General features: G+C 57.9%; 4 protein-coding genes across 6 annotated transcripts; 2 read left to right on the top strand and 2 right to left on the bottom strand.

Moving 5' to 3' along the window:
- Positions 1–1646: 1646 nt before the first annotated feature.
- Positions 1647–5021, top strand: ALDOA (aldolase, fructose-bisphosphate A). The gene is given in 10 exon segments (XM_047713781.1): positions 1647–1800; positions 1999–2125; positions 2211–2422; positions 3197–3251; positions 3362–3522; positions 3884–3967; positions 4095–4269; positions 4432–4604; positions 4606–4632; positions 4721–5021. Coding segments are annotated over 10 exon segments (1314 nt in total). The 5' UTR covers positions 1647–1659; the 3' UTR covers positions 4880–5021.
- Positions 5022–6836: 1815 nt separating this feature from the next.
- PPP4C (protein phosphatase 4 catalytic subunit) lies at positions 6837–14167 on the top strand. Of its 2 annotated transcripts, none has more exons than XM_047714302.1 (9): positions 6837–6977; positions 7211–7373; positions 10696–10747; positions 11338–11388; positions 11611–11712; positions 12278–12451; positions 12554–12680; positions 13489–13678; positions 13766–14167. In XM_047714302.1, the coding sequence occupies exons 2-9, from the start codon at positions 7276–7278 to the stop codon at positions 13893–13895; spliced, it is 924 nt and encodes a 307-aa protein (XP_047570258.1). In that variant the 5' UTR covers positions 6837–6977; positions 7211–7275; the 3' UTR covers positions 13896–14167. The 2 variants fall into 2 exon arrangements, with proteins under 2 accessions (XP_047570258.1, XP_047570260.1); XM_047714304.1 differs by having other exon boundaries at positions 6882–6996.
- Positions 14168–14524: 357 nt separating this feature from the next.
- Positions 14525–19520, bottom strand: TBX6 (T-box transcription factor 6). The gene is made up of 8 exons (XM_047714667.1): positions 18714–19520; positions 18390–18624; positions 17152–17419; positions 16912–17058; positions 16736–16806; positions 15575–15648; positions 15308–15491; positions 14525–15225 (listed from the first exon to the last, which is right to left on the bottom strand). The coding sequence occupies exons 1-8, from the start codon at positions 18829–18831 to the stop codon at positions 15012–15014; spliced, it is 1311 nt and encodes a 436-aa protein (XP_047570623.1). The 5' UTR covers positions 18832–19520; the 3' UTR covers positions 14525–15011.
- Positions 19521–19980: 460 nt separating this feature from the next.
- Positions 19981–23659, bottom strand: YPEL3 (yippee like 3). 2 transcript variants are annotated; one of them, XM_047712733.1, is made up of 5 exons: positions 23429–23659; positions 22551–22733; positions 22403–22446; positions 22077–22185; positions 19981–20466 (listed from the first exon to the last, which is right to left on the bottom strand). In XM_047712733.1, exons 1-5 carry the CDS (start codon positions 23636–23638, stop codon positions 20377–20379), a joined length of 636 nt encoding a protein of 211 aa, XP_047568689.1. In that variant the 5' UTR covers positions 23639–23659; the 3' UTR covers positions 19981–20376. The 2 variants fall into 2 exon arrangements, with proteins under 2 accessions (XP_047568689.1, XP_047568690.1); XM_047712734.1 differs by lacking the exon at positions 23429–23659 and adding an exon at positions 22891–22991.
- Positions 23660–23669: the final 10 nt, after the last annotated feature.

The following is a 23669-nucleotide window of genomic DNA, read 5'->3' as shown; positions in this document are numbered from 1 at the left end:
CCTGCGGGCGAGGCCGGCCGACGCCCGACCTCTGGGCCCGCCCAGGTGTGACACGGACGGCCATCAGCGCAGGCCGGAAGCGGGGGCTGCCCCGCGCCACCCGGCTGGGCCTGGGGCGGGGAGGCTGAGCCTCCGACTTTCCAGGCTCTTGCCCCCGCTTCCCCCACTCCCCATCTTCTCCGGTGCCCCAAATCGGCTGAGTCACGGTGCCCCAGAACGCGCCAACTGGGGGGAGGGGGCAAGGAGAAGGAGGGAGGGAGGGAGGGGAAGGAGATGGACGGGAGGGCCCAGGCAACCCGCAGGATGTGGCCCGAGTCACGTCCTAGGGGGGCCGGGGGGAGGGATCGTGTTCTCGCCGTGCTGTCCCCGCCCAAGCGCCGCCTCCGGGCTTCGCCTTTCGGGGGGCGGCCTCTGCACAGTTCCTCGCCTGCAATTGGACGCCAGGGCGCCTCCGGCCCCCTTCAAGGGAAAAAAAACCGGTGGAGGCTGGCGCGGTGCCTTTATAAAGCTCGGCGCCACCTCCCTCCTGCCCGCCCTCTGCGCCGCCCCCTCGGGAGCTGAATAGGCTGCGTTCCTCCTGGAACGCGCCGAAGAACCAAAGTCCTGGTGACGACGGTCGCGTTCCCTCCGTTAGTCTGCTCGCCCGCGCGCCGCCCTCCACCGCCGCATCCCGCAGATCCGCCCCCTCCCGTGCCAGGTGAGCGCCCCTCGCCGTGTGCGAAGGTCAGGGACCGTGGAGAAGGATTCTGGGGGCAGTCGGCAGCCGACCCATCTCCCCCACCACAGCTCGGGCCCTAGCATCTCGCCCTTCCACTACCACCTACACGTAGGCTCCTGGCCCGGACTCCGAAACCTTCTCCGGCTTGAGCGCTCTCGGTTTGCGCGCAATGCAGTGGCTCCAGCGCGCTGAGTCATGGCGGGGGAGGAAGCCGGACGAGATGGAGGGCCATTCTCTATCCTTTTCTTGCTCGGACCCCAGGTGCAAAGCATTATGGCTCCTTCGCCTCTGCGGGGGTCCTAAGAGGCTGCGAGGGGAGGGGGCCAGCTCCCTATATTGCCTGGGGTTCCGGAAGAGCGTGGTTGGGCCCTGCGCTGGGAGGTGGGCGCCCCCGACGAGGGGGGAAACCTCATGGAGAGGTGCCTGATGCCCCGTTAACACTTTCCGTGTCTTTCCTTATTGGGTTGACTTGATTGTGAGCCTGGAGCAGCTGCGGCCGTGTGAGCAGACCTGGAGCATTTTCTGGGGAAGGGGTGGGCCACTTGCCTCTCTACAATTTTTCAACCTGTATGAGCAGTGAGATGGACAAACCTTACTCCTAGCGCGACCCTGGGCTGGGGCTTCCTCTGCTGCCCTTCCCTTGGCTTCTGATTATTCTCCTGCCCTTTTTTTAACACTCTCCCCCAACCCTGGGGTGGGGGGAGCTTGACCTTGGGATGTCCTTGAGGCTTTGGAGCCTGGGCCAGCCCTGGGATCATGGGTGGATGGAAGGCCCTGACAGAGGATCCGGGTTCTAAATCTCAGCTTTGACCCTTGTGCTGTGGGACTTGAAGCACCGAACTTTCCCTTTTCTGGGCCCTTGGGTTGGGCCCTCTGCCTGTGTGCGCTCTCTAAATTCTAAAATACTCCGGTTCGGTTCTGCTTCTAGGCAAGGTGACCCCATGGCAGAGCGCATGCAAGAAGGGTCCGGCTTCTACATGACCCGTCTGTCTATGGCTCTGGCCTATTGCATTGCCCCAGATGCCAGTATGCAACCCCACCCACAGCTGGGAAACACCCAGCAACAAACAGAGTTAGGAAAGGTACCGGAGGCAGGCCTAGTATAGGGAAGTTGGGTTCAGGGGAGGGCTGGGGACAGGAAGTGGCCAGAAACCTGCTGGTGTGGAGCAGGGGAGGTAGGGAACCTTTGTCTTGACTTCCAGGAGCGGGGTCCTGCTGGTCGGGAGACCTTGTGAGACCCAGCTAACCCCCCCCCCCCTCGTCCGCTGCCCTCTGCCCAGGAACCGACCGGCACCATGCCTTACCAATATCCAGCGCTGACCCCGGAGCAGAAGAAGGAGCTTTCTGACATCGCTCACCGCATCGTGGCTCCGGGCAAGGGCATCCTGGCTGCAGATGAGTCCACTGGTATGGGCAGGACACAGGAGGAGGAGTGCCTAGGGTCCAGGATGACCGGCTGATCCCCTTATTTCCGAGCGCTGCCCCTTTGCAGGGAGCATCGCCAAGCGGCTGCAGTCCATCGGCACTGAGAACACAGAGGAGAACCGCCGTTTCTACCGCCAGTTGCTGCTGACCGCTGATGACCGCGTGAACCCCTGCATCGGGGGCGTCATCCTCTTCCACGAGACACTGTACCAGAAGACAGATGATGGGCGTCCCTTCCCCCAAGTTATCAAATCCAAGGGCGGTGTTGTGGGCATCAAGGTGAGGGGGCGGGGTCTCGGAATGTGAGAGATGAGGTAGATGTGGGGAGAGAATGCCAGAGCTGTAGGCTGGGGTGGGAGTCTGCCCCAGGTCACTGCCAAAGCGTATGTGAGAAGAGCTAGAAACTTAGAGGATCTGTTTAGCTGCCTTTTTTTTTTTTTTTTTTTTTTTTTTTTTTTTTTTTTTTTAAAGTAAGCCCTACACCCTTTGTGGGGCTCAAACTCCCAGCCAACCCTGAGATCAGAAGACACAGGCTCCACTGACCGAACCAGATATATGTGCCTGCTTGGCATTTTTTTCTTTTTTTAAAGATTTTATTTATTTATTTGACAGAGAGAGAGAGAGAGGGAAGCAGGCTCCCTGCTGAGCAGAGAGCCCGATGTGGGACTCGATCCCAGGACCCCGAGACCACAACCCGAGCCGAAGGGAGCGGCCCAACCCACTGAGCCACCCAGCCGCCCCCCTGCTTGGCATTTTTAATCCTTGTAATACTCAGAGCCCAGTATTCTTTCGTCGTACAGACAAAAACCAGAAACTCAAGGGTGATGCGTGTTGGTTCACCGGGTTAGTAATGGCTAGGAGCCCAGGCTCGCTCTGATCACATCCCCATGTATTTTCTACCTTCTGGGATCAAGTATTGTGACTATGGGAAAACGTTTGCAAAGCGAGGTGTACCTACCACTCGAGAGATTGAGAAAGGTGGAGGGCAGAGTGGAGTGCTAGAGGGCACTTCTCCCATCTCACATTGTTGCCCACTCCCCCCAACCCCAACAGGTGGACAAGGGCGTGGTACCTCTGGCAGGAACAAACGGCGAGACTACCACCCAAGGTGAGAACTGCTCCGCTCCCTGCCCTCCAGACCAACCCATTCCAGGCCTGACCCCTCTGGGTGCCACCTGCCCCCTCTGCCATGCTCTGACTCCTCTGTCCCCCCTCCAGGGCTGGATGGGCTATCTGAGCGCTGTGCCCAGTACAAGAAGGACGGAGCTGACTTTGCCAAGTGGCGCTGTGTGCTGAAGATTGGGGAACACACCCCCTCAGCCCTTGCCATCATGGAAAATGCCAATGTTCTGGCCCGTTACGCCAGCATCTGCCAGCAGGTGGGCTGGTGGGTCCCCAGCAGGCCACCTCCCATCGCCTTTGGTTCCAGAACGTCAGCTAGCCTGCTGCTCATCTGTCAGGATACATACCACACCTGCATCCAAGGCAGCTGTTCTGGAGCCTCAGCAAGCATCAGGCTTGGGCCCATGGAGGACACCCGAGGGCTCTGTGAGCCGGGGCGGCGGGGTGGGGTATGATTGTGGGGGTGGCTCGGAGGAGATCCCTGTCTCCTGAGGTCCGCTGCAGGCTGTGAAGCCATGAGTTTCTGTTGTCATGGACAAAAGGTCTTGGCTGATGGCTGCGGAGAGCTGCAGGTGGGCTCTGGGTTAGGGGGACTCAAGGCTCCCCTGTCCTCCACAGAATGGCATCGTGCCTATCGTGGAGCCTGAGATCCTCCCAGATGGGGACCACGACTTGAAACGCTGTCAGTATGTAACCGAGAAGGTAAGGTGCCTGCCTGTGTGGGCGGTGTGGTGGCTGGGCAGCTGGGCCGAAGGCCTTGGGGCCGACCTCTGTCCCCACCCCGCCCCCAACTCCACCTCAATTCCACTGTGGCCCTGCTCTGCTCTAGGTGCTGGCTGCTGTGTACAAGGCTCTGAGTGACCACCACATCTACCTGGAAGGCACTCTGTTGAAGCCCAACATGGTAACCCCAGGCCATGCCTGCACCCAGAAATACTCTCATGAGGAGATTGCCATGGCAACCGTCACAGCACTGCGCCGCACAGTGCCCCCTGCTGTCACTGGTGAGACCCATATCCTCCTCTTGACCTGTGGCAGGTAGATGAACTGCAGCCACAGTCCTTACGCCCATTGGGTCAGATTTCCGGGTCAGATTCTAGAAGCTTCTACCAAACTCCAGGTTTTTGCGTACAGCCACTTACTGCACTTTACTCCTTGCTCGGTAGGGATCACCTTCCTGTCTGGAGGCCAGAGTGAGGAGGAGGCATCCATCAACCTCAACGCCATCAACAAGTGCCCCCTGCTGAAGCCGTGGGCCCTGACCTTCTCCTATGGCCGAGCGCTCCAGGCTTCTGCCCTGAAGGCCTGGGGTGGGAAGAAGGAGAACCTGAAGGCTGCCCCAGGAGGAGTACATCAAGCGAGCCCTGGTAAGGATGGACTGGATGGAGGTGGGCAGGGTACCAGGGCAGGTTGGAATTCTGATGAGACCTCACTCTGGCTCCTCTCCCCTCTTAGGCCAACAGCCTTGCCTGCCAAGGAAAGTACACCCCAAGTGGTCAGGCCGGGGCTGCAGCAGCGAGTCCCTCTTCATCTCAACCATGCCTACTAAGCGGAGGTGTCCTAAGGCTACCCCCTCAACACTCCAGCCCCTGCCCCCTCCACCCTCACTCTTGAAGAGGGGGGCCTCAGCGGGGCTCCAGGCTGCTCTTTCCCATCACTTTGCCTCCCACGTGACATTGGTGTGTGGTGTTGTCTGTATATGCTAACTCCATTGCTCTTTCCAGCCCACTGCCAATAAACAACTATTTAAGGGGGAGTCTGCAGTCTGTGTGTGGTGTTTGGGCCAGGGGAGGGCTGGGGGAGGCGGCAGCGTCTGGAAGACTCCTTGTTCTCCGGTTGTCCTTGAGAGGCAGGAGAAAATCGAATGGGTTTGGGAGAGGACCTTCCTGCTTTGTTTTACTCTAGCCCAGGGCTTCAAGAAGAGACCTTGTGGAATTTTCTCCGCCATCAAGGGCTTTTGCCCCTTTTGCCAGCAGCACCCACTAAGGCTCACAGTTGGGGACTACGTGTGAACTGTTAGGCTCAGCTGTGCTTTCAGACCCAGAATTTACAGATGCAGAAAGGCTCCTGTGAGAAAGACAGTCACTGACCAAAGCCAACATTTCCCGAGTGCTGTGAGCCAGGCCACACAAGTGATCTCTATGAGTAGGTGTTCATGCTTAAGGTCATACTGTTTGAGATGGCACTTTCTTGATGAAGACAAGATTATTAATACATAACGTCCTTCATCTACACTGTTGAGCTGGTCTGTTTTCCCATCTTAACAGGAGATGAGATTAGAACTGGCTTAATTAATCTTCTTTGGGGCGGGGAAGCCCTTTAGAAACCCAGAATCCCTTTCCAACAGTGACCTCAGCAACACAGAACTGTGGGGCTCAGGTTCCAGGTTAAGCCCTGAGCCAATGTAGCTGCTGTATTACATGAAGCCATAGTGAAGGCCCCGCACTTGACCCGTGCCATGCCCTGAACCCTTCCCGCTGGGGTGGAGCAGTTACCTACATGGGTCTGAGCTGTTAGATTAGATCCTGGTCATAACCAGGGACCTCATGAGTGAGTCTTGCCATTTCCTGAGTTTCTTGATAACGTGCCCTTTACTGTGTCAGCTTCCCTCTAGAGAAAAAAAAATCTTGACTTTTGTGGTCTCTCTGGACCTAGCAGAATCCCTGTGCTGATGCTTATAGAACTGACTAGGACCTTATAGGAGTTCAGGGACTCTGTCCTTTTCCTTCAATGCACATCTGTGTGTTGCCTACATACAAAACCAAACCCACTCTTACTTCTCTAAACTTCGGCCTCACTTCTGTGCCTGGCTTCTCTTAAGCACTCTGAACAAGAAAAGCAAAAATTGAAGGTCAACAGAAAGCAAAAAGGACTTTTTTAGAGAGCTGCCTGTGCAAAGGCTCCAACACCACGAAGTATGCTTAACAGACAAGCCGTTTCCTTCAAATGTCGGTTTGGGGGTTTTGGACCTTTTGTAGTAACAGTGAATTCCAGAACGTGTAAGTGATAGATGGAGGAGAAACTAGAACGGAGTCCTTAAAATGGACTACAGCTTGCAGACAAGAGGAAGCAACGGAGGGATGGATGTCTGGGACTATTCTGGAATCGGGTCACGTTGACTGAGACGTAAGCTAGGTGTAAGCAAGGTGGCCTTTTGCCTCTCACTAAGAGGTCCTCCATGGCAGGGATTTCTCCGCGGCCGAGGAAGGAGATTTGGGCGGGATTCCTCTATCCATTGAACTTAACCCTGAGCCTATGCGTGCTGTGCTCGGCCGTGTTCTAAGCACTGGGGCTGCAAGTGTGACCCTCCGGGATTGTAACGGGGGAGGCCGAGTCAGATAAAACGTGCAACGAAGTTACACGCGGAGCCGCAGCTCCGCTTGCTTTCCTCACTGAGACCGGAAGGGAGCGGACTGAGGTGTCCACCTGCCGGAGCAGCACCTGCCCGCTCCGCCCGAGGTCCCCCCCCTCCCGCAGGCCACCGACTTCCGGTTCCTTCGCTCATTTCCATTCTTAGGCTCGGGAGGTGGGGTTGGGGGCGCGGCGCGGGAGGGGGAGGGTGTGTATGACGCCACATCCGGCGCGCGGCGGAACAGATCCCCCTTTGCTTCCGCGGCGGGGCCGGAAGTAGAAGCGGCGGTGGCGGTGGCCCAAAGCGAAGGGAAGGAGCAAGGCAGGGAGCCCGGGAGCGGGAGCCGGAGTCGCGGCGGCGGTAATAGTCTGAAACCCCTGTAGGCTACCGTCCCGAACGCGGGACCGCCGGGTTCGACGGGAGTTAGCGGGGAGCGTCCAGGGCTGTGGGACTTCTGGGGATCGGGGGCCGATGTGAGAGGAGGCGGGGGTGGGGGGGTCGGGCCAGCTCCAGGATCGAGTTGCCTCATTCCCTACACCCCCGGCGGCCCCTACGGACAGTCTGATCAACGGGCTCGTCTTCGCCTTTCTCAGGAGACCCCTGTGCGGTGCGGAGGGGGCGGCGGCCCTGGCTCTGACCCGCGCCGGGGGGGTGGGCCATGGCGGAGATCAGCGACCTGGACCGGCAGATCGAACAGCTGCGGCGCTGCGAGCTCATCAAAGAGAGCGAAGTCAAGGCCCTGTGCGCTAAGGCCAGGTGAGCCCGGTGGCCCCACTCTTCAGGGGTTCCGGCCTGGGGCAGACCCAGCTGAGAACTTGGGGCCTCGCTCATCCTGAAATCTTTCCCAGAGAGGAGCAGAATAGGGCCACTTCCCTCGAGGAGCAACCAGCCTGCTGGGAGAAGACAGACCTGGAGAAAAACACTTAAAGTATTAGGTGATGTGTTTTCAGTGGCGTTAGAGAGTTTTTATAAAATATTTAAGAAGCTCAGGGAGACAGCTCTACTTCTCAGGGGGAACAGAGGTTTCTTGGAGGAACTGAACTTTGGGGATAGGTGTTGAAGAGTAAGATGATAAAAGGGAATGTCCACAAGGATAAAAGTTCAAGGCAGAAAAGCTAAAGACTCTGGTTTATAAAATTCTTTTAACTCTAAGAACCTAAGAACCTAAAGGCGGGTGGTACTGTCCCCATTCTGCAGGTGAGGACTCATGTTCAGAGTCAACCAGCAAGTAAGGGATGGAGTCTGAAGCCAGCGCTCCACGTCCTGTCTCTTCTCAGGCCTTAATGCCAGACCGTGGAGTTGGGTCACCTCGTGTCCTGTGTGAAATGGTAGCAAATAAGCCAGAGTAGAATTAAACCTGACGTGGCGGGAGACCCCTGGGAAGAAGGATGACGTGGTGGTTAAGAGCTCAGGCTTCGGAATGCGATGGTTCTAGGTTGGAATGTGAGTGCCGCCGCTTACTGGCTCTGTCGGTGGTCGTGAGGTCTCTGCACAGTTTCTTCATTTGTTAAGAGGGAATAATAGTATTTAAGAAGATGTTGGTGAAGTACCAGTAAGCTGGTGCTTGGGACGAGCTCGGCACTGCGCGTTGGTACAACGTAAGCGCTCAGCAGTCTTCAGGTGTTGGTGTTAGTACCGCATGGGATGAGGGTACTGCCCATAAGGCCTGATGTCACCAGGGAAGGCCTCTAAGGGCAGGTGGAGTGGAGGCTCTGAGTTGTGTGGGCACCAGTGAGAAGACCACTTATCCGCCTCCCCTGAGGTACTCTTTGTGGCTTGTATCACACTGGGGATGATAGGGAAAGGGCCAGCAGAATGACCCTCCATTTGTTGAACAACAGGCCGCTGTTATACAACAGGCCTCACACTGACACGCAACTTCTGTCTTCCTCACAGCAGTCTTTTTGAGGTTGGAACTATTTGCTCCCTTTTACATGACTCCTAGAGGCCTCGTGACTTGACTGAGGTCACCCAGAGAGAAAGTGGCCGCCTGACTTCTGAACTGGTGGCTCTCAGCCCCTTGCTTGGCTTTACCTCAGACAGACCCACAGCGGCCAGACCAGGCCTGTTTGACGAACAGGCAAGGCCTCGTTTTAAATGCGTGTCTGTGACTGTGTTTTGCCAGCTCAAGAAAATTTCCTGGACTGGACCAGCCCCGAGGTGTTTTTAGTCATCCCTGTTCCCTCAGTCTTGAGAGGCATTTTTAGGAACCAATTGTTACTTGGCACCCTTCTTTTTCCTGTAAGACTCACCTTGCCTGAGGGCCTGAATTGACTTGGTGGTGATGGTAGCTAGTGCTCGCATCTAGAGAGCTAGTTGCCACGTTCTCTGTATGGATTAGCGTAGTAAGAGAGCAGAGGGTTTTTTTTTTTTTTTTTTTTTAAGATCTTATTTATTTGAAAGAGTGAAACAGAGGGAGAGAGACCACGAGTAGGGAGAGAGGGGGAGGGAGAAGCAGACTCCCCACTGAGCAGGGAGCCTGACGTGGGGCTCGATCCCAGGACCCTGAGATAATGACCTGAGCTGAAGCAGATGCTTAGCGGACTGAGCCACAGGAGTGCCCCAGAGTGGAGGGTTTGAATCAAGTGGTCTCCAGTATGAATTCCAGCTTTGTCACTTGTAAACAATGTGACCCTGGCCAAGTCAGTTTACCTCTTCAAAACTTTGATGTCATTATGGAGCTCAAATGGGATTCTGTGTATGCAGGGTTAGGGACTGGGACTTCGGCAGGCACTTCCTAAAGGTGGCATTTGTTGCGGAAGTAAAGGTGGGCAGGTGTGAGCCCTGAGAGAGCAGATGATGCGCTGTGAGTGACAGAGCTGGGGTCAGAGACTGGCCCCTGTTCCCAGAGCATGCTGGCCCCTGCCAGCACCGGGTTGGTGGGGGGCGTTAGACCCAGAATCTGTGGATGAGACTGGCACAGATTCTTAGTCGTTTAGGCTTCTGAGTTCTACTTCTTATACTCTCCAGCTCTGTGACCTTGATCCTGCCCTTTTTTTCTCTAAGCTTCGGTTTCTCTGTCAGATGAGGATGAAAAGAACCTCAGCTGGTCAGCTGGGAAAGTCGTCACAAGCAGTTGATGTGGAAAGATGCTGGACACAAGAGCCAGTCCTGGTGGGAGGGCCTGGTTGCCAGATGGGCCCTCAGACCCCGGCCAAGGCTTCTTCCTGTTCCCAGAAAGCCAAGCAAGCACACTTCCCTCCAGCTGCCTTTGTCAGAGAGCGTACACTCAGGGACATAGGTAAAACCACCTGAGCTCGGGGGTCTCCTAGTCTGCTAGGAGGCTGGCAGGGAAAGGTAGCCAAGTGCCCCGGGCCCTCCCACACCAGATCAGTTTGATAACAGCGCCAGACCCCAGAGCCAGGCCTCCTGGTTCAAGTCCGCCCTGTTGGACTATGGCCAGTTTACTCATCTGAGCAGTGGGCGGCACCACAGTGTCTGCCTTTGGGGTGGGCTCTTCCATCGTGTCATCGACGCAAAGCTCTCACTACGGTCCCAGGGCAGGGCATGATCTGGAGTGGTCACTGCTGCTGTCATCACGGTGGAAACCCGGAAGCATGGCACCTCTTCCGTTGGCTGTTACTGACCGAGTAGTTTTCTGTCACGAACTCCCAAGTAGTAATAGACTCCATTGCAGGGAGAAATGAAAGAACAAAGTTGTCACCCCCTCTAAATAAGGAAAAAGCCCAGCGCAGGTCTTTGACGCTGTGTCTGATGACTGGGTGCCTTCGGACGGCCTGGGCGAGGCCTCTGTGATGGGCAGAGAGGGACTGTCAGCTCAGCGGGGGACACGGTCTCAGAGTGTTCCAGGCCGAGAGAGCGGCATGAGCAGAGGGCTCTGTGAGCAGAGGAGGTCTGTTTTCTGGAATGAGCCCTGGATGTGTGAAAGAGGGCAGCCAGAAGGGTCAAGGCTCGGAAGGCCACTGCCTTCTTGGAAGGGCTTTGGATGCAGTAAGTGTCTGGGCTCTGGCCTTGGGGAAGCACGGTCAGCCCATCCTGGTTCAAGGACTACCTCCTTGATGAGGAATCGGGCTGGGCTGGCCTGGCTGTGGTGACCCTGGTCTTCTCCTGTCTCCAGAGAGATCTTGGTAGAGGAGAGCAACGTGCAGAGAGTGGACTCGCCGGTCACAGTGAGTACCGTCTGTCCTTTCAGAGCCCAGCGTGGGCTTTCAGGTGCATGGGCATTCCCCTTAATCTTGGCGGCCGCCGAGGTCTACCCTCATCCCTGAGAGCCCCAAAGGCTGTGTGTCTACTCCCTCTCCTGTCTTCAAGGGAGCCTTGCTGTTCGAAATGGATGTTACGGGAAGGCTCTTTTGATTTGTTGGGGGGATGTGCTTGGCCTGAGCAGAAGGCCTCTTAACATGGGAGCGATTCTGCTGCACACGTTCACGTGTGTTCTCTGTTACTAGTAGCTTTCTTCTGGGTTCTTTGAGGGGAAGAGGGAGAGGAGGGGGCCAGGTCTTCCAGAAGCTGTGGGTCTGGCTAGAAAGACCTGGCTCTAGCTCTTCCCCTCCCAGAGCAGTTGGCACTCCATGTGGGATGGGGTGTGATTCCAGACCAGGCGAAGTCAGGGTAGGAGAGTAGATTTTTGGCCCTGAGAAGTCGAGACTTGGCCAGGAGTGGTGAGGAGCTCCTGAAGCTGCGGGTGTTTTAAAGGCTGGTCTCCGGGAGCAGAGCTTTCAGACTCTTGAGTTCCGACCCGCCTCTCTTCACCTCCCAGGTGTGTGGCGACATCCACGGGCAATTCTATGACCTCAAGGAGCTGTTCAGAGTAAGTGTGGGGCGACTTGGGGACAGATGACCTGGGGGCTGACTGGGAGGCCCCCCCCCATTGAGAGTGGAAGCTTTGAGTTTGGCGCATGGCAGGCAGGTGAGGGGCTCTAGTTAGGTGGGCCGTTGGAATGGGGTTGCCGCTTGATTGGCAAAGAGGCCACCATGGTGTGGGACATTTTGGGACCAACCAGAATCTTCCTGCCTCTCCACCACCCCCCAGGTGGGTGGCGACGTCCCTGAGACCAACTACCTCTTCATGGGGGACTTTGTGGATCGCGGTTTCTACAGCGTCGAAACGTTCCTCCTGCTGCTGGCACTTAAGGTGGGAACCCAGGCTTCGGGTGCTCACAGCTGGGCCCTCGGGCCTCACCTGTCTCCTTTCTGCCCTGGTCTCCTGACCCATCCGCCCTGAGCTCTGAGCTGTGCTGCTGGGGTCCGGCTTGGCAGGGGGTGGGCCAATCCACTTTCCTTGCCTCGAGGGCGTGTGATGGGGCCCCTGGGGGAGAAGCAGGAGCTGCGCATTGGAGGGGAGGGAAGAGAGGACCCCTGTGTTCAGGCAGTGGCAGGGCATGGAGTTCGCCTAGGTATGGTGTCCATTGGTGAGCGAGATGACAGGGCACTAGGGGGTCTGGGTAGGGACCTGTTGGTGATAGAGGAGCCAGTGAGTATGTGGTTGATGGAGTGGGGTAAGCCTCCGATCCCCCGGAGGAGGGACATGGGCCTGCAAGGTGCGTGCAGCGGAATTCCGGGTGGTGGCAGGGGTGAGGAGGACTGGGGGTGGTGGCGGTGTGTGGCTGACACATGTGGAAAGCTCTGGGAGGGGTGCATGAGCTGACAAGGGAGGGATCGAGCCCAGCCCCCAGCCCCATGTGGGTGGCTGCCCGCAGGTTCGCTATCCTGACCGGATTACCCTGATCCGGGGCAACCATGAGAGCCGCCAGATCACACAAGTCTATGGCTTCTATGACGAGTGTCTACGCAAATACGGCTCAGTAACCGTGTGGCGCTACTGCACTGAGATCTTTGACTACCTCAGCCTGTCGGCCATCATCGATGGCAAGGTAGGCCGGCCAGCAGGCCCTGCAGGGATGGGACGGCTAGGAGAGGCACAGGGAGAGGCATGGGGCTCAGCTCGCCTCTGCTCCGTTCTTGTCTCCCTGTAGATCTTCTGCGTGCACGGGGGCCTGTCCCCCTCTATCCAGACCCTGGACCAGATCCGGACAATTGACCGGAAGCAAGAGGTGCCCCATGATGGGCCCATGTGTGACCTGCTCTGGTCTGACCCCGAAGGTGAGGGCAGGCGGGCTCTCCCTTCAGTTTGGCAGGAGACTGAGGAGGTCCTGTGGTTAAAGGGACAGTTAAAGGTGACAGTGTGGGATGGACGGTCGGGCCAGGCAGTGGGGAAGAGCGAAGTGGGGCTGGGTCTTCACCAGCACCCTTGGTGCGGACGGGGAGCGTGGGCTGAGCTCGAGCTCGGAGAGGGGTTGGGCGTGTGTCTCATCGCTCAGAGGCTTGTTTGGGACAAAATCATCTGCGCCCTCAGTGTGGAGGGGCTTCTGCAGAGGCTGGACTCCCGGAACACTGGCCCCATGAGGAGCCCTCATTTTGTGGGGGTTCCCCGGCCCGTCTGGAGCAGAGCTGAGACTAAAAGCCAAGTCTCCCAAATCCCAGTCCAGAACTCCTTCTGTGGTCACACAGCTTCCGCTCCCTCACTGCCCTGCCCGCGTGCCCAGCCAGCCCTCCCAGGGCGGGGTGGGGTGGGGGCGGGAAAGCCCTCTTCACACCGGCTGGACCTGCATGGTCATTATCAGCACTTCTTTTACTTTCGGGTACATCTGTTATGGCCAGTAAATCACACGGTCACTCTGACTATGGGGTAGCTCCAACTATCCGAACATTCTGTCTCCTTTGGATCTTATCTGCTCCAGCACTTGCTGCCCTGTCCCCAGGATCCCCCAGAACACACTCAGGCCCTGGGCTCCAGCCCCAGGGGCCTGATTGGGAGAAGGGGATGGGATGTTCTCTGTTGAAGGGCGGTGGGTACTGGAGAAGCCTTGAGGACACCCTCTTCCCCCATCCCTTCCTTCCTTTGCCTCAGACACAACAGGCTGGGGCGTGAGCCCCCGTGGGGCTGGCTACCTGTTCGGCAGTGACGTGGTAGCGCAGTTCAATGCGGCCAATGACATTGACATGATCTGCCGTGCCCACCAACTGGTGATGGAAGGTTACAAGTGGCACTTCAATGAGACTGTGCTCACTGTGTGGTCGGCGCCCAACTATTGCTACCGGTGAGCCGCCCGGGGCCAGGCGGTCGGGGTGGGGGTGGGGAGCCAGGCTGAGCCACGCCGCTGACGCCACCGCCCTCCTGCTTCCAGATGTGGGAATGTGGCAGCCATCCTGGAGCTGGATGAGCATCTCCAGAAAGATTTCATCATCTTCGAGGCTGCTCCCCAGGAGACCCGGGGCATCCCTTCCAAGAAGCCCGTGGCCGATTACTTCCTGTGATCCCTCCAGCCCCCTGGCCCTCGGACCACTGTGACTCTGCCCTCTTCTCCAGACGGAGGCTGGGCATTGGGGGGCTGTCTCAGCTCTGCTCTCCCCCCGGAGAGGGCACTTCGAGGGTGAGGACTTGTCTCTGGAGAGGCTCGGAGCCTCAGCTCCATGCTCCTCTCCTTTCTCCCCACTTGAACCATGGAGTTTCCAATTTTCTGGTTTTCTTTTTTCCTTTTTCCTTTTTTTTTTTTTTTTGTTTGTTTTTAGATAAAAAATTTTGAGAGAAAACAAAGAAAAATTCTAATAAAAGGAGAAAAATGGTCTTTGGGTTTATGTCAAACTTGATCGGTCACAAGCAGCAACGCCAACCTGGGACCTGGGGGGCACAGAGGACCTTGACTGCCCCGGAGCCTCCTGGTCTATATCTAGTGACAGTGACTGTTTCCAGAAGGCTTGCCACATGCTAGGTGGAGGTCTGGGTTCTCAGAAGCAGCCTTATTTAATTCTCAAAACAAGTGAGCATCAGGACATTCTGATTTCCCCACTTCCCTGAAAAGGAAATAGCCCCAGAGCTGTTGATTCACACGCATGAGGTCAAGCAGCTGGAAACTGGCAGGTCAAAATCAGGGCCCAGGTCTCCCCACAAAACCTTCCCTCACCCAGCCCCGCCCAGGGCTAAATAGCATTAGCTGATGTTTTTAGAGCACTGAGGTCTTTGGAGTTTTATTAACAAAAATACTCTGGTCCTGACAGTGGACCGGTGTGGCTTGCACTGGGGCAAGGGGGTAGAACTTGCAGAGCCCAAGGGTGAGGCCCAGGAGGTGGGAGTGTTGGGCAGTGGCCCCATTTGGCCAGGCAGAGCCTCCCTCCATTCACACCGAGGTGAGAGCCTGGAAGGGGAAGCTGGCCCCAGCTGGACTCCCAGCAGCTTGGCCAGAGCTTTGAAGCCGGGGTGGGTGGGAGTGAAATCAAAGTGTGAAGTGGGGGGGGGGAGGCCCCAGGCAGCCATTTGGCGTGGGGGATGGGGCCAGTGGAAGGGATGGGGCCACAGGCCTGGGGGAAGGGCGGCAGAGGTCTGTGATGGAAGATGGGGTGGGGTGGGGGGGAGGCAGAGGGCCCAGGGAGACCTCAGTACATTGGTTTGGAGCCAACATCCAGGTAAGCCCCAGGGCCGGGGTAGGCAATGGGGAAGGGGCCCCCCTGGAGGAAGTGTGAGGCAAAGGGTGCTGGGGGAGCAGCGGCTGGGTACCCCGAGCCCCCTGGCCCAGGCTGCAGCTCCAGGAACGCAGCTGAGTAGGGCGCTGGACGCCCCGAGTCTGGAGCCTCAGGGAAGCTGGGGTTCCTGAAGTAAAGAGACGTGTCAGAATAGGGGAAAGGGACCCCCAACCTGAAGGAGCCAAGCTCTGTGCCCTTGTCCCACTTGCCTGGTTGGAAGGTGACTGGGGGCCCCGTGAAAAGCCGCGGGGTGCAGCAGGTAGGCTTCGGCGCTGGAACCGCCGCATGGAGGAGCTGGGGCCGGGGCAGCTTCGCGGGGGGCCGCGGTCTGCTCTGGATCTGACTCACGGACGTCCCCACCCAGCGTGGAGTCGCAGGGACCGCCTGGTGCATCTGGGCAGATGGAGAGGATAGACTGGGCTAAGGAGGACTGGCACCTGAGGACCAGCACCCGTCACTACGGAGACTGCGCTCACCTCCGCTCCCATAGGCCTCTGCCGCTCCAGGCTCTGAGCCCCGCAGTTTCCTCTTCACACGGGCATCTCGCTCCCTGGAGAACAGTGACGACGACGACGATGATGATGATAATGATGATGATGGTAATAATAGCACCTGCCAGGTGCCAAGCATTTCACCAGGGACCCTTTCGGGCAGGTGCCATTATTATACCCATTTTACATACGAAGGAACCGAAGGCCAGAGAACTAAGTGACTAGAAAGTGGCAGAGTCGGGCTCGATTTCCCCCTTAAAACTTTCCAATGGTTTCCTGCTGTGTGTATTGCATTTGGGAAAAGGCTTCCCAAGCTAGAAGGCGAAGGCATGGTCTGAACCCAGCTCATCCCGCTTGGCTTGCCGAGCCACCCTTAGCTGGAGTCCTCTTCCGTCTGCCCCTGCTCACCTCCTTAGCTCATCCTTGTCTCAGCTCCCGTTCTTGTCTCACTTCCTCAGGGAAGTCCTCCCGACCTCCCATGGCATGGCACAACCTCCCTCACGACATCTGTCCACGGTCTACATTTGTAAGGGTGACCCTTTGATGGATGGCTCCCTGTCTGTACCCACCTTGAGGGCAAAGGACGACTCTGAGGGAGCTGAACTCTACTCAGAATAGAAGGCGAGTCCTAAATAAACCTCCACTATCCAACATAACGTGGCTCCCCTTCACCTCTCTTGCCTCTTCCTCTCCAGTCGCACTGCAGGCACACTCCTCCCTCAGGGCCCTCGCACAGGCTGTTCCCGCTTCTTGGCCCGCTCTTCCTCGGATACCCACTCTAGGTCCTCCAGGACTTGACCAGGACTCTCAAAGTAATACAGACCTCACTCCGGTCCTTCCTATCTTCCTTCCTGCCTTTATTTCTTTTCTCTTTAGAACCCATCCCTGACATATTATATTTTAGTTATTTCTCTCTATTGACCTGCCTACTCTGTCCCCTAGAGGACCAGTCCCATCAGGGCAGGGCCCTTGGTTTTGTTCACGGATGGGTCTCCAGCATCTAGAACTGTGCCTGGCACACAGCAGGTGCTAAATGGGAAGCCGCGAGGAAATAAATGTCTTTACTTACTGCTGTGTCCCTGGCACACGGTGGTCGGCTCACAAGCATTTGTTGAACGAACGAGGGAATGAATGAACAGTGCCCACCTCTTACAGTTTCTGCCATTCTCCCGGAAGCCCTTGGCAAAGGGATTGGCGGCGATCTTCAGTTGTGTGATCTGGGGACACACATCCAGGGTCAAAGCTCCCACGGCCCAGGGCAGAGCCCACCCTTCCATCCCCTCCCCACCCCCACACACACTCCCCGAAGCGGGGTCACTCACCCTCGGGTTCTGGTAGGCTGTCACAGAGATGAATGCCGTCTCGGGGAAGCGGAAGGACGCCACGCCCCCCCAGTGCTGGCTGCAGAGCTGGGCAGCCCGCACCAGGTGGATGCGGGGCTGGTACTTGTGCATGGAGTGCAAGATCAGCTGGGAGAGAAGGACCGAGGTGACTCCCTGCCCGCCCAGGGGGGCCCCCACACCCACCCCTCAACTTGTCCTCCCCGCCAGCTGGGGCCTCACATGGCCGTGGGGGTCCAGGGTGCTGTTGGTGAGCTTGACACGATGGAAAGACACAGGCTGCCGCATCCAGTGGGCACCCGTGGCAGGAGAGTCGGGGTGAATATAGACGCGGTCAGGCAGGCGGGGCTCCGCCTTGCCGCTGGGCTCCCAGCGCCGGCCCTGCCAGCGGTAGCGAGCCGCGTCCACTGGAACCACATCCAGAAGAAACAGGTAGCGGGCCTCAGGGTCCAGGCCAGTGACTGAGACTCGGCAAGCAGGAAACATGCGCCTGGACAGAGGAGGGGATGGGAGAGGCCTGGCGCTACCGGCTGGGGCTGGGTGGGGGCACAGCGCCGGCAGGGGACACAGCCGCCGTGGGCTCACCCAGCTTTGGCAGAGAAACGTCCACAGAGGTGGAATTAGAATTCAGACGGCAGGGTCTTGGAGCTGGAGGCTTGTCTCATCCCATTTTACACTCGGGAAACAGAACAGACAGGAGATCTGACCAGGGTCACGGGGCAGATTAGGACCAGAGCCAGGACCCCCGATTCCTGGCCCCTTCCAACTCCATCCACAGAAGCGGTGGTGACATACTTCTGTCCCTATAATCTTGCCGGGAGTCTACTGCTCCCCACTCTGGTCTCCTCACCTAATCTCCAGTACCAGAGTCTACACTGCTGGCCAAACCTGGTTCAGGAAAAAAAAAATGTCCTGCCCGCATTGGGACGGAGGACTTAGCATGCTCAGGCCCGAGTTCCCAGCCTGGAAAGACATGGGCCACACACTGGCCACATCCCTGCCTCCAGGGTGACCCAAGACCTAGTCATATACTGACCCTGATTCCGGCCAGACTTCCCTGAATGCCAGTCACTGGCTGGCCCTTGACCCTAGTGGTAGTGTCAATGCTGGCTCTGGCCGCAGGCTGACCCCCGATTTGGGCCACAAATGAATCTATCACCCAGCCAGACTTTCTGACCCAGGCCCAGACTGACCTAGGACCCTTGCTATATAGGTTGGTCCCTAAACCAGCTACAGATTCCACAGACTGACCCTCGACCCTTGCCACCAAATGACCCTGATCCAGTCCTAGAGTAACCCTTGACCCAGGCCACACTCACACCCTGAACTTAGGCAGAGCTCTAGACCCTCTAGCAACCCCTAGACCTAGCCCCATTACCAGGAACTCTGCCTTTCCCAGGAGACCCCCCCCCCCCCACCAGGCACACACTGGGCCCCTTGACCCTGGCCCAGCCCCTCACCTCCCAGCTTTGGTGATGATCATCTCTGTTCCCACAGAATTGAACTCTTTCCACAGCTCCCGGTTCTCCAGGCTCAGGCTGACTCCGGGGAGTGAATGAAGGGCCTCAGGGGCTGGGGGGGCTGGCTCAGTGCCCAGGGCTGGGGGCAGCGGGGGCAGGGGTGGGGCAGCGCCCAGGGTGCAGGGAGCAGCCTCAATCCCGGAGAGGAAGCAATCCAACTTGGGAGTGTCCAGATCTGGAGAAGGGATGGGGGGCAGAATGAGGAGCCAGCAGAGGGCCACAGCCCCCATTAGTCCCGACACAGGAACTGGTCCCCATGCTCACCAGGGTAGCGGTAGCCCTCTGGCAGGGCAGGCGGGAAGCTGGAATCTGTCCCCGGCTGGGGGGGCCCAAGGCGGTAGCCTGTCCCCAGAGAGGGGTACAACTCTCGTGGATGGTACATGGAGTACTCCCCTCTGGCCTCAGGTCACGCTGCCTAGAGTCAGTCCCCCGGTGCTGAGAGATGCCCCCTTTATAGCTCACAGCTCAGCCCCTTCCAGACCCAGGATCACAGCCCCTCCCCTATTTGGGGCCCTGGAGTTGGGCTGGGGTGGAGACCCCTGGGGCCTGGAAGGGGTCCAAGAGGGGGCCGGATACCTGGGTACCCTCCCCTTGTCTCCCCCCCCAACTCCAGGCTTCATTAGCTCCGACCCCCTGCCCCCTCATTACATAATTAACTCCTCGGCCTGATTGATCCCCGGGGCTCGACAGGGACGCAGTTTGGCGCTTCCGGCCAGCTGGTCCCCGTTCCCACGGGGAGAGCCCCGGCTAGGGATAAGCTACCGAGGGGCGGGGCCTCGACCCTGGGATGGAGCCTAGAGTCCTGGGGCAGACCTTGGCGCCCCAAACTTTTCTAGCAGGTACCTCCTGCCCCCTCCACTTGGAAGCCAGGGCTCGGAGGGATGAAGCATGACTGGAGGAAAAGAGCAGGGCTGGAGGAACTCGGCATGAGCTTGTTGTTACGCGGGGTTACTGGGGACCTCGAGGAGTCCGCAGCCGAGGCCCGAACCCCTGGAGTCCTTCCTGTTTCCCGTTCCGCAAAACCTCCACCCTCCGCAGAAACTCCGAAGTGCAGACGCACGCACAGCTCTACAGTCTCTGACGGCTGGAGCCGGGATTTCCCAGAAGGTCCCGCTCTGGGGAACCCTCGGAACTACACTTCCCAGCAGGCCCAGCGCCGAGATTCGGAAGAGAGGAGACGGACAGATGCCACTAGGGCCGCTGGAATGTGTAGTCGCGACGAGAGGGGCGGTGAAACTGGTGGCGCGTTCGCCTCCCAGGAGAGCTTGCCTCTAGGCGGCGGCAAAACGCTAAAGCTGAGGAGGCGCTGATCAGCCGAGGTCAAGGCCTCAGTAGGCCTAGTGGGGTTGGGAAGCTCCGGGGCTGTGGGATCGGTCCCACAGCCTCAGATGGCTGAGCCCCCGGAGCGCAGACTCACGGCTTTGACCGCAGTGCCTACCCCATGCCATGTGGGGCCCAGAAAAGAACATGTCTATAGAGGCAGGAATCTGCATTTGAGTCCCCTGTTCCAGGATTCCACGTGAGCCTGGGGCTGTCTCCACTCCATTGTTTTATTATGTACAAACGCTACAGAACGAGGGGAACAGACAGGAGTGGGGTAAGAGGGGCCCGGTGGGAGGAGTTCACAGGGCAGACGGTGCACTGGGGCTGGGGGAGCAGCACATAGGCCATATCTATAGGGCAGGCGGGGCACGAAGGGGTTAAAAACGAGATCCAAGCCAGCCAGATCGCAGGGAGGTGCGGGGGTGTCTTCCACCTTCTGATCGCCCCCCAAGGTCACAGTGCATGCAATAAAATATATGTACAGGAGCTGGATCCTTCCTCTGCAGGGGCCCTGAGGGTCCAGAGCTCCCTTCTCGTGGAGGGAAGCCAGTGGCGCCCCCTGGCGGCCAGGCCGGGCTCGAGCCACATGCGGCAGGAGCAGGGGTCAGTCCCAGCCGTTGTCTTTGATCATGTGGTTGAGTTCAATGATGTACTTCCCCTCTTTGTACTTCTGGCTGCTCTCGAAGGCCTGTTCCTGGAAAGAGGGGAGAGGAAGTCATCTCTGGAGCAAGGGCTTTACCAAAAGCGATCAGGGTTGAGGAGCAGGTATGACTGGCCCCATTTTACATATGATGAAACTGTCATGCAGAGAAGCCAAACCACCTGGCCACAAGACACAGAGCTAGTAACTGACAGAGCCAGTCTCTCACTAATGGGACAGACTGAACTTTGTGAATTACTGGTAGTTTTTAAGTACTAATGTCGGTTCCAACAGAGAGACTATGGAAGTTTTTAAAAGGTCCAGGGATTACAGACTGGTAGCTAAAGGCCAGTTTTTTTTTTTTTTTTTTTTTTTTTTTTTTTTTAATTTGACAGAGAGATCACAAGCAGGCAGAGAGAGAGGAAGGGAAGCAGGCTCCCTGCTGAGCAGAGAGCCCGATGCGGGACTCGATCCCAGGACTCCGAGATCATGACCTGAGCCAAAGGCAGCGGCTTAACCCACTGAGCCACCCAGGCGCCCCTAAAGGCCAGTTTTGACCTATGCATGTGTTTTGTTTGGCCAGCAGAGTTTAGAAAAAATGACTTTGAAATACTAAAATACAGGTGGGCCGGGTTCACTACACTTTGCCATGGACTGCCCCCTCCCTCCCCAAAACTATGTTGCCCCTTTTGCAAACCCAAAGTATGCAAGCCTGCATACTTGCTTAGACATGCAAGCCCTTGAGTTTTTGACCCCTGGATTGGGCCATCTCTTTATCTGTCAGTGGTCCAGAGAGGTCGAGACATCCATCTGGGGGCACAGAGCAAATCTGTGGCTAGGCCAAGGGTGAACTCAGGTTAGGTGAACTGCCTCCACCTGGGACATCCACCCCACAGAGGGCCTGCAGCTCCGAGTAGTGCCTGAGGAGTCCTGGCCCTTGCCATTTCCCAAGACCGTCTTCTTCTGCTGCATCTAATCTGATCCCCATAACAATTTTGGGCCAGGTTGTGGCCTTTTCCTCCACTGCCAGATAAGGAAATGAAACGCAGGGTAGTGAAATTAGACCCTGGACAACAGCTGTGGCAATGAGGGTAGTGAAAAGGAGGCTCATGGACCCAAGCTCCATGTTGCTGTGGGGTCCTGGGCAACTTCCCTGAACCTCTGAATGGCAGTGGAAGCTGGCCATCAAGGATGTGGAGTTAAAAACAAACACACCACCAGGATTCTGGTCCCTATGCTGTTCCTTACAGCTGTGTGACCTTGAGAAAGTTACTTAACATCTCTGGGCCTTCTCTGCTTCTGTAAAGTGGAGTTAACAACAGACCCTACCTACAGAATTGTTGTAATGATGGAATGAGAAAGTGTGCCAGGCACACACAACAGTGCATGGTCCATAAGCCCTCAATAAATGGTCACTCGGATAATGGCCTCATCTGTAAAATGGGCATGGGTGTGTCTGTGAGGAGAGGGATGGGTGGAGAGAAAAATTCTAAAAGCCCTTGCAGGATGTGACAGAACAGAGCATGGTCAGGGGATGAAAAGACAGCCTGACTTGTGGGAGCTGGGCCTGTGGGTTCTGAAAGATTACTGTGTGACTGCTTGCGAAGAAGAGGTGATGGGAGGTTGGGTCAAGGGGAGCCTGGGGTCAGAGGTCATGGACTCACATATTTCCAGCCCAAAGTTGTCTTGCAGTTCTCGCAGTGGATATCAGCGACAGCATGGAGGCCTGTCAGCAGCACCCGCTCCTCGGCTGGCCCGCAGCCCACGTTCACCCTGCAGGGACATGGGGGGAGTCCCAGGGAGGGTCCCGCCATCACAAAGCCCCCCCCCCCCCAGCTTGTATCCAACTGTGTCTGTCCTTAGCATCCAAGAGAAGGGTGATAGCATCTTCCAACTGGAATCAGGGGACTCTGGGAGTCTCAGCATGATGCCGGGGGTCACAGGTCCCAACAGAGGTCACGGAAAGAAAGAAGGGGAACCGAATACTCACACAGAGTTGAAGAGGTAGGCACGCCCCTGACTGCCCTGGAAAGACTAAAGGGTGGGAAGGAGAAAGGAAGGGAGTCAGGGCCATTGGTGGAGAGCTGCCAGGTAGCCCTTCTAGTCTCTCATTCTAGCCCCAATGGTGACCTGGTTACCTTGGAGATGAGGTCGTCGTGGTTGGCCAGGTGAGCGCGGCAGTGGGCACAGCTATACCTCCGGTGACAATCATCCAAGTAGGCCTGAAACGTCTTGGGCTTTGAAATCCGCACCATGGCGGGGGCCGAGGGCAGTGGCCCCACGCGGGGAGCAGCCCACGGGGAGCAGAGGGAGCCCAGTGCCTGCCAGGGAGGGAGTGAGTGGGCTGTCAGGACCTGGGCCACGCACTTGCAGGCACACCCAGGGCCATGGGGATGCTCTGTCACACTTGGCTGCTGTCTCCTCTCCCCAGAGCCAGCAGCTTCTCCGGGGGCCAGAGCGGGCTCAGTCTTGACTCACTGAGGAGGCCTCAAGTTGCATCATGGGGAAACTGAGGCTTGGAGGAGCCTGAGGTGAGTCACCCATCTACTTCCGGCCTCACCCCTGCTGACCTGACAGCTGAAGCTGGAGGAAGGGGCTTCAGAGTGGATGAGCTGTCGGTTCTGGTTTAGGGGTAAAGTATGGAGGGGTTAAGAACTGGATGGTCCTTAGGACCTCACCTGAACTGCCAAGGGCGGGGGTAGGGTGGGGGTGACGCGGCTCCACTCGAGGTACAGGGAGTTCACCTGGGAAGAGGGTCCCTCACCTGGAGAAGGCAGAGGCCCTCACTGAAGGTGGAGGGTGTCACCTAGGAGGGGAGGGGCTCTTACCTGGGGGGGGGGCGCTGAGGCCTTGTCTGTGTTGAGGAGCTCTTACCTGCATCGCGGAGCCTTACCTGAGACCCCAGGGCTCACCTGGGGCGCTGGGGTGGGGGGACGGGCGCCGGGGGAAGGGGACAGTCCTCACTGGCGGGGCGGGGGCTCGGGGCGACGCGCAGCCCTGATGATGCGGGCCTCACCTCGCCTGGGCGCGCGGGGGCCCGGTCCGCCGGGGTGGCCTGGCCTGGGAGTGGGGGGCGCTCCTGGTGGGCGCCGTCCCCCCCGGCCCGGGTTCGCAGCCGCCGCGACTTGTTTACACCGAGACCAGCTGCTGCCGCCGCTGCGGCGGGAGGGGGAGGGGGCCGGCCGCTGGTCCCCGGCGGTCGCCGTGGCCAATCGGCGCGCCGCATGCAAATGAGGGGGCGCGTCACACAGCGGCCA

Source organism: Lutra lutra, chromosome 18 (assembly GCF_902655055.1).
Source record: "Lutra lutra chromosome 18, mLutLut1.2, whole genome shotgun sequence".
NCBI lineage: Eukaryota > Metazoa > Chordata > Mammalia > Carnivora > Mustelidae > Lutra > Lutra lutra.
This window is presented reverse-complemented; position numbering and strand designations above follow the sequence as displayed.

Bases quoted from the DNA above. Each gene is read 5' to 3' on its own strand.
- PPP4C (XM_047714302.1), top strand. From the start codon at position 7,276: ATGGCGGAGATCAGCGACCTGGACCGGCAGATCGAACAGCTGCGGCGC. The intron at 7,374-10,695 runs GTGAGCCCGGTG...TCCTGTCTCCAG, and splicing joins GCCCTGTGCGCTAAGGCCAG to AGAGATCTTGGTAGAGGAGA. The intron at 12,681-13,488 runs GTGAGGGCAGGC...CCTTTGCCTCAG, and splicing joins GCTCTGGTCTGACCCCGAAG to ACACAACAGGCTGGGGCGTG.
- TBX6 (XM_047714667.1), bottom strand. From the start codon at position 18,831: ATGTACCATCCACGAGAGTTGTACCCCTCTCTGGGGACAGGCTACCGC. The intron at 17,420-18,389 runs GTGAGGGGCTGG...TCCTCTGTCCAG, and splicing joins ATCATCACCAAAGCTGGGAG to GCGCATGTTTCCTGCTTGCC. The intron at 15,226-15,307 runs GCAAGTGGGACA...TCTTTACTTCAG, and splicing joins CCCAGTCACCTTCCAACCAG to GAACCCCAGCTTCCCTGAGG.
- YPEL3 (XM_047712733.1), bottom strand. From the start codon at position 23,638: ATGCGGCGCGCCGATTGGCCACGGCGACCGCCGGGGACCAGCGGCCGG. The intron at 22,447-22,550 runs GTAACCAGGTCA...CCCACCCTTTAG, and splicing joins ACGACGACCTCATCTCCAAG to TCTTTCCAGGGCAGTCAGGG. The intron at 22,186-22,402 runs GTGAGTATTCGG...ATGTCCCTGCAG, and splicing joins GCCTACCTCTTCAACTCTGT to GGTGAACGTGGGCTGCGGGC.